Raw genomic sequence first — 15,180 nt, forward strand, 5'->3', positions numbered from 1 at the left:
ACTGGCCTATGCCAAGAAGATGCCATTTAGGGGATGATTACACAGTAGATGCAGGGGACGCTTAAATAGTGGATGCAAGGGAATTACAGAATAAAGGTGTTGAGTAGAAGGGGAGGGGGACATTTAGGATCACTAGGAGGGAAGAAGAGGTTAAGGGTTGGTATGAACACCTAAGAGCGAGGTTGGCACAGTGTTTTGCACAGTGCGCTAATCAGGTAGAGATTCCTTCTTGATTATTTGTATGTAACTTAAAATTAAACACGAACAAGAGGGCACATAGTCATATCTCTATCTTCTTTCTCTCATCTATAATGAAAACATCCCTGTACCGAAGGATGAGATGGCTTTTCTTTTGCTGTCATGAAGACTTTCTTTCAGCACTTAACTATGGAACATACTCCAGATGGGGACATAGAGGGGTAATGATGCACCACACTAGCGTTATAAAATCCTAGATCTACAATTCAGTTGAATTTATTTTTCCTTGGTCCGACTAAAAGACAAGAGAGGGCATATGACAATTTCTTTCTCCTAGATCCTTGCCTCTGCTTTCCCCCCTTCTGCCCCTCTCTCCCTCCTTAGACTTAGGGCTGTACCAAATATTCGTATTGGATTTGATTTGACCCAAATACATTAAAATACAAATAATCCGGGGCTCTACTGTGCTAAATCCTACTGAAGTAAACACTTGATCTCTGGTTTCATGTTGCTTGTTTTATTATTTATGTTAAAGCTCAATGTCCATTATTCATATTCAGTATTCACATTCAGCTTAATAATATTTCTCATTATTCAAATTCAGTCAAGTAGTCAGATATGCTATTTAGTACATCTATATATACTGTATATCTAGTTATTGCTCCAACTTTTCCTTGTCAGCCCTCCTCTCAACAGTTCCCTTATTTCTGTTTACTGCAGTCAATGTTATATGTGTTTAGATAATTGTTGTTCCTCTAGAAATAATGAGATCTCTAGAGAACTTGTTAGACCATAACCCCGGGAGGACCCTACTTGGATTTCAAGGTCTGTTAAGTTAGAAAGATCTCTATGGTAACTCATTCCAAGTGTACATTGGATACATTTTCCAGGGAATGCTGTCTATGCAGGAGACATGTGTCCTTCACAGAACTTTGGATGTCAGCCTAAGAAGACACTCTTTTACACAGTGCAAATGAGGTGGCCATTTTCTTTTACACTGGGCACATGATCACAGAAGGGGGCAGTTCTTCTTTAAACACCAGACACATAATTACAACCTGAGCAAAGCAGTTCTCATTTACATTGGGCACATAACCACAGCCCTGAGAAGGGGTATATTATATAGGGTTTTTGCTCCACTCAGCTGGTATTTCCCCAGGGCAGGATTAATTCTTCGAGGGCCCCTAGGCACACAAGTACGGTTCATAGACAGTGGAGCGCAAGACGTCAGCGCGCTGACAATCCAGCGCCGACAATTTGGCTCAGGACAGAAGCGCGCGGGGGAAAAAGTAATTTTTAAAGAGCTCCGATGGGGGGGGTTTGGGGTGGCAACCCCCCTCCCACTTTATTGGTTAGTGTTCGTGCTGCTGTTGGAGGGGGGCCCGGGGGGGGGGGGGGGGTTGGAAACCTCCATTATAGCGAAAACGGAACTTTTTCTGATTTTTTTCAGGAAAAGTTCCGTTTTCTCTATAATGTGGGGGTTTCACTCCCTGCAACAACAGTGTGAACACTAACCAATAAAGTGGGGAGGGGGGTTGCCACCCCAAACCCCCAGTTGGAGCTCTTTAAAAATTATTTTTTCCCCCGCGCGCTTCTGTCTTCCGCCGAATTGTCGGTGCGCGATTATCCCGTCACCCACAAGTTCACTGGGCCCCTAGCCCTGCCCTCTTTATTTACCTGCTTTCTTATTTACTTATTTATTTCCACTTGTATTTCTTTTTTTATTTTATTTTAAAATTCCAAACAAACAACAAAGATTACCATACTAGTGCCAGTGTACAGTTTTAGTTCTTTGCAAGTCCCAAACATCTCTGAATAAATCCCCACTTCCTTCCCTTCCCACCTACCTGCCCAGGACTTTAACTCTGAATCCTTTCTATATGTATATAAAAGTGTTCTAATGCATTGTAAAGCAGTAATACTATCCGAAACATAAGTCTATATTAATAACCAAGTTTGCAACTCCTCTCAACTGCCTCACTTTGTCGTCCAACTTTAACCCATATGTATGTATAAACAGCCAAATCTGTAATTCCTCTAGTACGTTCCACTCCATGTATGTTCATTTTAACAAAACAACAAGGCAAGGGGTCCACCAAAGAATCCAATATGGAACAAAAGAAGATCGTCAAACAATAAAGAGATTCAAATCAGGTTTATTCAAGGTGCACCCAGGAACCATGCCTGATGCATTTCACCAAACAAGGCTGGTCAATGCTAACAGAAAACCATGTCTTTCATATACACAGAACACAGAACCACCTCACCCAGTAGGGAATAAGTAATCACAAACTAAGGAGACTCCGGCAACAGAGTTAAGAGAAAGCAGAAAACAGACAACAAAGATGGAAAAAGTAATTTTATTTTCTATTTATTGATTAGATTATGTCAGTTTTTGGAATGTACATATGACAGAGCTGGTTTAAAACATGGCTGGTGCCCATGAGAGAGAAACCTCACTCATTGGCCTTAAATCTCCAGCTTAGCGGTGGAACATCTCTCGTTTTGGGATGAGTCACCCTTGGCATCTTTGGCATCCACTGCCTGAGTGATATACAATTAAGCACAGAAAGCCCAGAATCCAATTTCTTTCCTGTCATACACAGCTGATATACGTTACTGGGAGCAAGAGGTTTTACATTTCAGAAGCTTTTCACACATTTTTGCAGCTTTGAGTCACTCGGAACTGAGACATATTTCCTCTCTTTTACCACAGGAAGACAAAAAGGGAAGGTAAGACGATGATGCAGTAGCTGCAGATGGCACTGCAGGACCCTATATCTTTAGCCAGTCTTTAATGAGGGGCTTTTCAAAACCCCTTGTTGTGCAACAGAAGAAGGTGGCAGTTCCACATTCCCACCCTAAGATTCCCGCCAAAGGCTGGGTGTCTTCTCTCAGCGGCTCCATTCAGCAGGTGGATCCCGAGGGCCCTTTGGCTTTCCTATTCGATAGTTGAAACCTAGTGAGAGAGAGAAAAAAAAAAAGACTAAAATAAGCTTTTTCACATTGGGCTTCTCAGGGTAACCTGGGGGTCAATTTTTTGATGAAGATTATCAACTCCTTGCTTTTGATTAGAGAATAACATAGGGATTGGAGGGGGGAGATATGATAGAGACATTTAAATACCTACTACATGGCATAAATGCGCATGAGGCAAATCTCTTTCATTGAGATGCCCTCCTAATGAGAGGACATAGGATGAAGTTAAGAGGTGATAGGCTCAGGAGTAATCTAAGGAAATACTTTTTTACAGAAAGGGTGGTAGATGAGTGGAATAGTCTCCTGGTAGAGGGGGTGGAGATAAAGACTGTGTCTGAATTCAAAAAAGCATGGGACAGGCACATGGGATCTCTTAGGGAGAGGAGGAGATAGTGGATGCTGTGGATGGGCAGACTGGATGGACCATTTGGCCTTTATCTGCCATCATATTTCTATGTTTCAATTTTACCTGGTATGCCCAAGCCTACCCTACTAAAATTCAACAAGCAGACACAGTTACAAAAGAGTTTTGGGAGAAATATTTTGTACACTACAGATTTCCCAACAGAATCCACTCTGACCAAGGTAGAGATTTTGAAAGCTGGTTAATCAGAGAAATGTGCAAAGTTTGTGGCACCAAAAAGTCACATACATAATATATAACATAACATAAAATTTTATTTATATACCGCAATACCTCTCAGTTCTATGTAGTTAACAAAAGAAAAATACTGTACATACACAGTGAAATACAATCCAATGTATAAAAAATTGTCAAATAGATAAGTCTATAACAATTTTCTAAAAGCTCGATAAGAACAAGAATAATGGAAGTAAAACCCGGATGTCTCAATCCGTCCTCCTTTTTCTGAAGCCATATAGTAACTCTATTCTAATGGTGCGCAGGTCAGACAGGACCCATAAGCTTGTCACATAACTTGTTTGTGATGAATTGGGTACCCCTTCTAATCAGTCTATACAAATTTCTACACAGACTGTCATTGCTGATTGGTTGAAAGGCCCGAGTAAATATGTTCAACTGGCTATTCAGGATGACTCTGCTGTATTAGGTAGCAATTGTGCTTCCCTAGGATTACTAGACATCTGGGGAAACCCGGACATGCCCTCTTTTTAGAGGACTGTCCAGGTGCCCAGACAGACTTTCTAAAACCTGGCTGCTTGTCTGGGTTGTGGGAAGCCCTGACAAGCTCCGGTCATATCTGGAGGGCCTCTGACAATGTGTGGTTGACATCACACACATCTGCGCATGTTCTAGGCCCTCCAGACATAGCCGGAACTTGTTGGGGAAGAAGAGAGGAGGTTTGTGGGAGTGGGGCTGGAGTCTGAACTGGGAGGGGCTGGGGCAAAAAGGGGTAGAGCTGAAGGTAGAGTTGGGCGGGGCTGGGGCAGAGCCATGTGTCCGGTGTTTTGCGGCTCAAAATATGGTAACCCTATGCTTACCACTCTTGCCTTACAGATGGACGTAGGGACCCATCCAATTGTGGCAATGGGAGAGCATGAAGAGGGGGATTCCTATGTTCACTGAATCTTTCAAAGTGCAGGAAGTCAGCAAACAGGCCTCTGATGTCATAACAACAGGGAAACTGTAGGTACATTATATAGACTCCTCCCACTGCCAAGAGCAGAGAGCTACTATTGGCTGTTTTGAAAGATTCCGAGTTTTTTGTTTACCCTGAGAACAGTCAGAACTGCAGTTGGAGTCCAACCTTCCCTATACCCTTAATACACTCTAATGTGCTTCTAACTACCCAACAAAGTCTAAAATGCTACTATTTTACCCAACATTTATCACCTTAAGATCTCGACAACTCTTTGGTTCTTCTTAAGTAAATATTATGACATCGCTTATGCCATTCCTGCAAACTTTTAATGTAATTCTTGATAACTTTGATGTAATCTGCCTTGAACCGCAAGGCATTGGCGGAATAGAAATCACTAATATAATGTAATGTAAAGTGAGCAGTTTGGAGTAAGGAGAAACAACTTGTCTCTCTCTGGTTAATAGTTTTGTGGGAGCTAGCATAGAATTTATCTAAGCAGCTGGCTACCACTTCTCCCTCCATATTCATGACTTTGGCACGTGCGACTTTGGTTATCATGGTTTTTGTCTTGATGGCTCTGCCCTCCAAATGATGTCATCCTGGAGTGCTGAGAAAGTTCAGAGTGTTTTGGGGGGTTTTCAGCGTGGTCGGGCAAAGGGCAGCATTAAAGAAAACTGCAGAGAGAAAATTTTAGCACTTGCTTCAGTGTGATACGGCAAACGGCAGTACTTTATGTTGTGCAAGTCTTGAAATATGTATGTAATATTGTGAGCCGCCTTGGATAAATAGTAATTGCTAAAGTGTATAGTACAATGCAAGAACTGCAATACCTAGATTGTTTTTAAAAGTAATCACAATTTCATGGCATTTACGGGGGCTATACCAAAAACCCACGAATATGATATGAAAAAGTTATTTGCGTTTTTTTTTTTTTATTAGTGGGCTGTCTTTGAATGTATCCTCCGTGAATATAGAGGAAGAAGTATATAGCTCTGGGGATCAGTGTCCCAGAACCCTAAATATACAGGTAAAGGGGGGGGATTTCTATTTGTCCTATTTACCCTCTTTTTACCTAATAATGTTCTTCTGGCCTGCCTCCTGTGCACATAACCAGCCACAGAGTACCATAGGAGGCCAGGGGTTCCACACATAAAACTTTTTTAAAAATTAATAGAAGTACACTTCTCCCTCCGTATTTACGGTTTCAGCAATCGTGGTTTTGATTATTCACGGTTTTTAGCTTGCTGGCTCCTCCCTCCCCCCCAAAAAAAAATTATGTCAGCTTGCAAAGAGAAATCGCTGATTCCAAGTGTTTACAGAGAAAAATCACCGATTTCCGGCACTTTCTTCATTGTGTTTTGCCTCTCCTTCAGGAACAGGCCAGGTCTTCCACCATGTTATTCGCGGTTCCACCATATTCACGATTGTTTTTAATAGAAAACAGCGAATAACATATGAAAAAGTTATTCAAGGTTTTTCTGTATTTGCGGTTGTTAATCCCCTATCACAGCAAATACGGAGGTAGAAGTGAATTATGTGCTTTCATATATTTTGTGTTTGGACTCATGCATTGTAAAGTTGTTGCATTCTTTTTGAACGCTATCTGTTAGCCTCATTGGCTGTGTATGAGTTTCAATAAAACTTCAAAAAAAAAAAAAAAAAAGAGTTGTGAGGAGGGGGGATTCTCCTTTTCATTGCATCTTTCAAAGTGCAGTGAGGAGAGGGATTCCTGTGTTCCCTTACTCTAAATGCAGAGATTCAGCAGGCAGACCTCTGATGTAATGGCAACAATGAAGCTACCATGCACACTGTGTAGACTCCTCCCATTACCAGGAGCAGAGAGATACTATTGGCTCTTTTGAGAGAATCAGAGTTTTTTCTGCTTGGTAAACAGTGTAGAGAAAAGCACAGAGAGGCAATTAGAGTTAGAAGGGGAAGGGAATAGGAAGAAACAGTTTGTACTGGGCCATGGTGCGCCCTCACCTTGAGTACTGCGTCCAGCACTGGTCATCGTACATGAAGAAGGACACAGTACTACTTGAAAGGGTCCAGAGAAGAGCGACTAAAATGGTTAAGGAGCTGGAAGAGTTGCTGTACAGCGAGAGATTAGAGAAACTGGGCCTCTTCTCCCTTGAAAAGAGGAGAGGGGACATGATCGAAACATTCAAGATACTGAAGGGAATAGACTTAGTAGATAAAGACAGGTTGTTCACCCTCTCCAAGGTAGAGAGAACGAGAGGGCACTCTCTAAAGTTAAAAGGGGATAGATTCCGTACAAACGTAAGGAAGTTCTTCTTCACCCAGAGAGTGGTGGAAAACTGGAACGCTCTTCCGGATGCTGTTTTAGAGGAAAACACCCTCCAGGGATTCAAGACAAAGTTAGAACCGGAACCGGAACGTATGCAGGTGAGGCTGGACTCATTTAGAGCACTGGTCTTTGACGAAAGGGCCGCCGTGGGAGTGGACTGCTGGGCACGATGGACCACTGGTCTGACCCAGCAGCGGCAATTCTTATGTCTCTTTCTGGTTAATAGTTTTGTAGGAGCTGGCAGAGAATTTCTCTACTTATGCTGCTGGTCTTCACGAGTGCTGCTGCCAGTTACCTTCACGAGTGCTGTTACCTTTTGCCTGTTAGGAGATTTTGTTTTTACACACTGCCTAGTGATCACTATGAATATTTTGTATAGACCAAAAGATTTGCATCTAGATCAGTGATCAATGCAAGTAATTCATTTAGACCAAGGGATTTGCATTAGATCAGACTCCTGAGGCAGGCCTTAGTGGTCAAAACATGAAATGTGTCGCATCATCTACAATAAATTCCCTTTTATATGTGTTTGTGCTATCCTGACTTTTCTTGTCTCCACTGCTGTTTGTTTGCAGAGGATTTTGGTCTTCTGTTTTGGAGGAGAGAACTTCTTTAAGCAGCAGGCTACCTCTATGCTTATAGCCTGGGGATCAGCATCCCAGAACCTTGAATATACTGGTAAAGGGGGAATTTCTATTTGTCCTATTTGCTCTCCTTTTACCTGACAGTGTTCTTCTGACCTGCCTCCTGTGCACATAACCAGCCACAGGGTACTATAGGAGGCTAGGGGCTAAAGAGTGAAGTATTTCTGTGACTGAGGTCTCCTCTCTCCAACATCATGTTTCCTGTTGTGTCATGGCAGGATGGCACTCAGTTTTTCTGCTGAATCCCTGCTGTCCCATGGCAGGATGTATTGAATCGCTCTGCACAGTCCTTGTTGTCTCACTGCAGGACGTGTTACAGGCGGTAGCATAGTAAGAGGGGGGATAGACCACTCCAGGCAATGTCTTAGTGGGGGGCGCCAGCACCTCTTCTCCTTTCTGCCCCCCCCTGCTCTTTCCCATTCCTCCCCCGCTGTGCATATACCTTCACTTCCCCCCCCCCCCACCGACCTCTAGCTCTTTGCCTGCGTGGGCAGCAGCTCCAACCTGCTGCAGTGCTGGCCTTGGTGCTCCCCTCTGACATTACTTCTGGGTCCTGTGACCAGAAAGTAATATCAGAAAAAGAGCTGATGTCGGCGCAGGCAACAATTTGGAGATGCTGCTTGTGATGGGGGGGGGAAGGAGCAGGGGGGAACCACCACCCGGGTGCTTCCCACCCTCACTACACCACTGGTTACAGGGAGACTTAGTACCTCTGCACAGTCTCTGCTATATTAGGGGAGGATGTGTTACCGGAACTCTCAGTCCTTCTGCACAGTCTCTGCAGGATATATTTCAGGGACATTCAGTCCTTCTGCAGAGTTCTTGCTATGAGAAATGTTTAATGGTCTGACCACTTTGTGATGGTTCTGTTGCAGATGCTGATCAGGTGATTGGCAGCAGCAGTAAATAGCGCTTGGTGATCTTACCTAATCCGTTACCGGGGGACAGCGATGACTTGCTGCTCTTTGTAGGGTCTGGCACATCCTCATAATCTTCCAAAGAAAGGCTTCCTGAGGTTGCAGCAGCTGAGAAAGCCAAAAGAAATTATTTTTTGGTGTGCATTTCTTGGTACAAATTTCCCATTATCATTATCTGCCCTACATCGCCTGTCTCACATCTCTAAAACTAAAACTTTTCCATTCTATTGTAATAACTTTTTTCTTTTGTAAACCGCATAGAACTTAATGGTTTTGCAGTATAGAAGTTTGCTTTAGGATCCAGTTTAAACGCGCATGCATAATCTTCAAGCTTCTCTATGGAATATTTGATCCTTTTGTCCCCTTATGTTGGAATACCCTTAAACTTTGCCATTTGAGCAACACACAAAGATATATGTTAGCCTTCCCTTCCTTTAAGCAAATTAAATCTGCTGGGAAGCTCAGTCGATCTTTTGTTTTCAAGTTTGTAGAGATCTGAAATGAACTTCCCGACTCCATTAGGCTTTTAGGCCAGCTGCAATTATTTCATAAATTCCTGAAAACTTTTTTGTTCTCGCAATTTTTAAATGGTTTAACTACAACCTCAACAAAATGATAATATTATAGTTATTTTTCTTATATACTTTAGTTTTTAATTAGTTCTTCCTTCTCTTATGTTTTCTGTTATGTACTCTAGTCTTAATTATATGTGAACCAAGTCGAGCTCCACTGGGAGATGACTGGTATATAAACCAAAGATTAGATTAGATTAAATGCTATGTTATCTCTTCAGCCTACTATTGCTTTGATTCATGAACCTTAACCCCGGTATCTTAGTTATCTTACCTTTCTTTCCTGCAGACATGAGTACCTAGAAAAAAATGAGAGAGAAACAAGGCCTGTGAGTTAAACATTTTTCAAAGGTATACAACAAACAGATACAGATCCTTCTAAACTGGCTCATGGAGCTTTGTTTTCAATTTGCACTTGGTATCATTATAAGTACAGCATGTCACATCAACTCCAACCTACTCAGCCCATATCCAAACTAGAAGTCTGCATGGGAACGGGGATCGCGGGAATATCCCCCTAACTCACGGGACTCCCACGGGAACACCCCTCTGGCCCACGGGACTCCCACGGGAACACCCCTCTAGCCAACGGGATTCCCACGGGGATGGAAAGCTTTGGAAGCAGGCTTCGTCCATATAATAAGGAGGGGGTTTATAAGTTAATTATCTAAACAGAAAACAAAAAAAGGGTTCCACCAAAGAGATTCCACAAGGAAAACAGCAGCGCAAACACAAAAGAAACTGTGGAATTGATGATCCTGTCAGAAGTAATTGCTGCTTTTTATGGGGACGGGCGGGGATGGAGGTAATTCCTTGCGGGGATGGGTGGGGACGAAGAGGATCCTGGCAGGGACGGATGGGGACGGAGAGGATCCTGGTGGGGATGGATGGGATTTCTGTCCCCACGCAACTCTCTAATCTAAACCCCTCCTTCAACATGCTTACCATCAGGGCAGGCCAAGGGTATCTGATACCCTAGGTCAGTGGTTCCCAACCCTGTCTTGGAGGACCACCAGCTAGTCAGGTTTTTAGGATAGCCCTAATGAATATGCATGGAGCAGATTTGCATGCCTGTTACCTCCATGCATATTCATTAGGTCTATCTTGAAAACCCGACTGGCTGGTGGTCCTCCAGGACAGGGTTGGAAACCTCTGTACTAGGTGAACATTCAGCCAAGTGCCCCCTCCCTACGTATGGCTCTAGATCCTCCCCCTCCCCGTGTTTAGCATCTTCCTTTTCCTTCTCCCACAATACTCATATCCAGCATCTCTGTCTCTCAGGTGTCCAGTATCTCCCCCTTCCTTAGTCCCCTCCCAGGTGGCCTGCCTCTCCTTCCTTATCCCTAACCCCTTCAGGTGGCCAGCATCTCTCTTTCCCTTCCCTATTGCCTCTGTTCCCTTCACCTACCTTTGTTGGACCTGTATCCCTTTTGCTCTGCACTTCTTAAAATCTGTGAGCCCATGGTGCAAAGCTTTGAGGACTCGCCAATGGTCAAAGGTTGTTTTGTCACCACTTGAGCCACACCAGTTACCTCTGAAGTCTGCCACCACAGGTGGATGCCAGGTCCACTTAATGGTTGGGCCAGTCCTACTTACCGAGGGTAAGAATTGCCGGAGTTTGCTGGATTTGGCTTGGGTGTTCTGGCAGGGCGATGGGTCTACTGTAAGCAAGAACAAGGGGATGAGAAAGAACCAGTCCTGCTTGAATACATTCAAATCTCTAGTCAATCAAATCCATGAGAGCAGACAAAAATGCCCAAAAGCTGATGACTACCATCATCTGATCCAGGGCTGGATTAAAGTATAGGCAATCTAGGCGCATGCATGGGGCTCAAAAGTTTAGGGGGATCCTGGTACATGGACTCAGGACCCAGGAGGTGAGGAATGCCAACTGTTGGATATAGGGGTGGAGGGATGGGGAGATACTGTATAGGGAGAGAAAGGAAAAATGTTGTACATGATGATAGAGAAGAGGAATGGAGAGGTGCTGCATGGAGGGATAGAAATGTTTGACCCAGGGCACAAGGCAGGGGAGAGAGAGATGGTAGACAGTGGGAAAGAAACAGAAATATTGGATATGGCAGTGGAAGGAAAGGAGAGAATTCTGTATGGGGAGGGGGGAAGGGAGATATTGGACCCATAGCACAAGGGAAGGAGAGAGAGAGATGTTGGACATGGGAGTGAATGAGAGGAAGGGAGTAATACATACGAGATGGAGAAGGAGGGAGATGTTGGATCCAGGAACAGAAGAAAGTGATGGAGAGATGCCTGACAATGGGAGTGATGGAAGAGAGTGGGAGAAATGCTGGACCATGGGGAAGAGTGACAAATGGAAGAGAGAAGGGACAGGGAGGTGTCAGGATATGGGGGTGGAGAAAGAAGGAAGAGGGAGCAGATGCTGGGCTACAAGGGTGGAGGAAGGAATATGCTGAGAATGGTAGAACCCTGAGGGACAGATCAGGAGGGGGAGGAGGGGGTGGCAAGGAAATGGATGACTTAACAGTCATTAAAAAAGGGTATAAATATGATAATGGGGGAGTACGTTGAAGATGAAGGGGAATGGAGGGCTGAGGAAGGAATGCGATGGAGAATGGGAGAGAAGATGAAAATTTGATTGCTGAAAAGTTAAAAAGGTGAGACAGGTGAGAAAGAGACAGAAAAGAGCTAAAAAGGAATGATCAATTTGTCAGAGGCAGGTGTAGTGAGGGAATAAACAGGAGAGAGGGGAAAAGACAAATACAGCAACCACTTGAAGGAGAATTAGCAGAAAACAGACAGGAAAGCAGAAAAGAGAAACTGGAACCAACATGATGGAAAAATAAAACATCCAGGCAATAAAGGTAGAAAAGAAATTATTTTTAATGTTTTAAAAACAGAATATGGATAATAATTAAGAAAAATATTGTTTAAACTTTGACAAATAAACTTGCAGAATTTTCTAAATTTTTGTGCTGAATTTTTTTTGCCCAGAATTCTGCCAGGAGTAGAGGAGGCACAGGGTGACAGAATGTTTTTATAGCAAGTTTGAAGGTACAAGAGGTCATCAAACAACAAATGGGAGATAAGATACTGTGATTAGATAAATTGGAGGGTTTTATAATAAAAATTTGTGTTGAAGGTTATAAGGATTTTAGTCCATTTGTTTAATGGCTTTATGCAGGGTCTTGAGTTGACTCCTGCTTAGAATGGTGGGAATCTTGGTTCCAGAGCCAGAGAAGGATCACATCCTAAATGGATTCTAAAGACTCATATCCCCCCTAAATGTTGATGTTAAGCTTTATGACAAAATTTTATCATCCCACTTAGCCAAGCAGGTCCTATCATTAATACTGGAATTCATTCCTGGGAGACAGGCAGCTGACAATGTCAAAAGGTTTTTGCAATTAATTTGATCAGTGCATCAGAGGAAACAAAAAGCAGTATTAGTAGTTGTTGACATTGGAAAAGGACTTGAGCATGTTAGCTGGAAAATGGGCATGGGGAGGAATTTTGCTACAAAAATTTATCATATGTGGCCCACTTTATATTGGTTTTTTGTTGGTTTATTTTAAATTAGTCTTTATTTAACATCAAAGAAAATACCTTTGATAAGGAAAATAACAATATCCAATTAGGAAATACTACATATAATATTAACATAAGCTGTACTATGATAATAGTCCACAATTAAGGAGAGAGGATCACACACTATAAAGAGTAAGTTGAATTTAAAGTACAGAGTAAATCAGTTGTATATCTTACTAAACGTCTGGTCGGTGTTATCAGTAGGCATCTAATGTTCTACCTACGGAAGCAGCTTTTCCCTCCAGGAAAAATTGTACTTGATCAGGTTCATAAAAAACATACCTATTAGCTTGATAATAGATACAACATTTGCAAGGGAAGCGCAGCTGAAAGGTAGCTCCTAAACTCAATACTGATTGACGTAACATTAGAAATTTTTTCCCAACGCGATTGCGTCCATTTAGAAACATCAGGAAAAGCAGCTATTTTAGTACCATAAAATTCAACATTCTCGGCTCTAAAGAATAGACGAAGAACAGCTTCTTTGTCTTGTAAAAAAACAAAGGTCACAAGAAGTGTAGCTGTTACAGAAATTTCAGATTGTGAAGATTCAAGGATATCTGTAATATTTAGTTCTGTTGATTGATTTTCCAGATCCTGATTTTCCAGATCTGTAATGGGGGTATAGATGCCTCTGGATACTTTAAGACAGAAATTAGAAACTGTTGAAAAAGTTCCTTAGGTGATTGTAACCTGGAAATCGGAAAGTTAATCAATCTTAGATTTAAGCTCCTATTTGCGTTTTTCAGATTCTCAATTTTCCTGACCAACAATGCTTTGTCCTTAACATAGAAATTGGAAGAATTCTATAACTCAGAGACCTGTTTTTCAGTTTTGTCAATTCTTTGATCGTGATGTTGAATTTTTTCTTCTAAGTTTTTTAGTTGTAATGAAGAAGTTTGTGAGGCTGAAATAGCATGGGAGCATACCTTATGAAGACTTTCGATAGCCTCCCAGAGTGCTTCCATATCTATCACCGGTGTTTTTTTTCAGCGGGCTCAGGAGGGAAGCAGGAAATATTGAAGAAACTCCAACCGTTGGATCTATATTCATAGTTCCACCTCCCATTCACCTAAAAGCACCCTAGTCCCCTACCCGGTGAGGCACAAAAATGACGGTGTCAGAACACCAAGCCCCTAAGAAGTACCAGACCCACCAGTAGCCAAGCGCTGTCTAGGAGCACGGGGGAAACCCTTTCCTCCACCTCCAGAAACCGACCCCAAAGATCCTCAAACTGTTGCCACCGGCGGGTTAACAGAGCCGAAAGCCTAAATTTCTCACACACTCAGCCCAATTTCTCCCGCTCATCGCCAATGTGGGCCTCTTCCAGTGAGATGTCAGCACCAACCTGGCTTCCATAAAAGCCAGGCACGCCAAACTATCCTGAGTGGCCTCCACTCCCCCAGGGATCACCCCCAATAATGCAGTTCTGCTCTATGGTCCACCCTGCATTGAAGAAGTCGCCCCACATAGCTAAACACTTGAATCCAGTAACCCAGAATCTGAGGACACTTCCACCACATATGGAAGAATGTACCCTTAAGGCCGCACCCTCTCCAACACTCATCAGCACATGAAGTATACACTAGGAGCTTAATAGCATTCTCCACCAACGTGGGGCCACTGCCACATGGTGGATGTGTAAGGCAATCTGTTCCCATTCCTCTCCCGTATAAGTGAGCCCCAAATCCTTCTCCTAAGCCTTCATATAAGAAGTCTTCTGAGCAGGAGCGGCATGCAATATAAGATCAATATACAACCCCTGCGCACCGGATCCCCCAACAACGACTCAAACCTCGAGCACCGTAAAACGTTAGAGTCCCCCACTTTAGTACGCATAACATAATCTTTCACATGTAAGTATGGGAATAAATCTTGCTTGGACCTCAGGAAACCCTTTAATTTGCTCCCCCTCCAACAGCTGGCCAAAACAATGCAGCCCCCACAAAGTCCTTTATCAATGAGTTTATAATGTTTGCTTTCTGGATTGGCCAATGTTCTGCCTCCAATTTCTCAGTGTCTGAGAAATGATGACGGATTTGTACTAACTTATCAGGAATCTCACCTGTGTCAATAGCTAGATTGTAGTATTCAAGGCATTTGATTTTTAGAGGCAAACTCACCAAAATCAACCAATTGTCCAAGTACGGGAAGACAAAGAGTCCCTGCTTGTGAGAATGAGCTGCGACTGCTACAACACGTTTTGTGAAAATCCTTGAAGACAAGGATAAGGACAAAGGGAAATGCAAAAACTGCCTATGATTTGGGTGGATAAGGATATGGAGATATGCATCTTTTAGATCTATTTCAACTAGCCAGCTGTTCTTCTGAATATGTGGAAGAATCTTTTCTTACAAATGAACTTGATCAAGTGACAAAGATCTAATAGTGGTTGCATTCCACCTGACTTCTTTGGAATTAGAAAATATTCGGAGT

General features: G+C 42.8%; 1 protein-coding gene across 4 annotated transcripts in view; it reads right to left on the minus strand.

Annotated features, from left to right (window-relative positions):
* Positions 1–2,542: 2,542 nt before the first annotated feature.
* PTPN18 (protein tyrosine phosphatase non-receptor type 18) overlaps positions 2,543–15,180 on the minus strand; it is a 137,186-nt gene continuing 124,548 nt past the window's right edge. For 2 of the 4 annotated variants that reach the window (XM_033923274.1, XM_033923259.1), the window contains 4 exons: positions 10,777–10,838; positions 9,455–9,479; positions 8,618–8,716; positions 2,543–3,157 (listed from right to left, as the gene is read on the minus strand). In XM_033923274.1, coding sequence (XP_033779165.1) covers positions 3,093–3,157; positions 8,618–8,716; positions 9,455–9,479; positions 10,777–10,838 — 251 coding nt within the window. In that variant the 3' untranslated portion in view covers positions 2,543–3,092. Of the gene's footprint in view, positions 3,158–8,617; positions 8,717–9,454; positions 9,480–10,776; positions 10,842–15,180 lie in introns of all 4 variants that reach the window. The other 2 variants (XM_033923267.1, XM_033923252.1) reach the window with 1 other exon arrangement.

Source organism: Geotrypetes seraphini, chromosome 1 (assembly GCF_902459505.1).
Source record: "Geotrypetes seraphini chromosome 1, aGeoSer1.1, whole genome shotgun sequence".
NCBI classification, from domain to species: domain Eukaryota; kingdom Metazoa; phylum Chordata; class Amphibia; order Gymnophiona; family Dermophiidae; genus Geotrypetes; species Geotrypetes seraphini.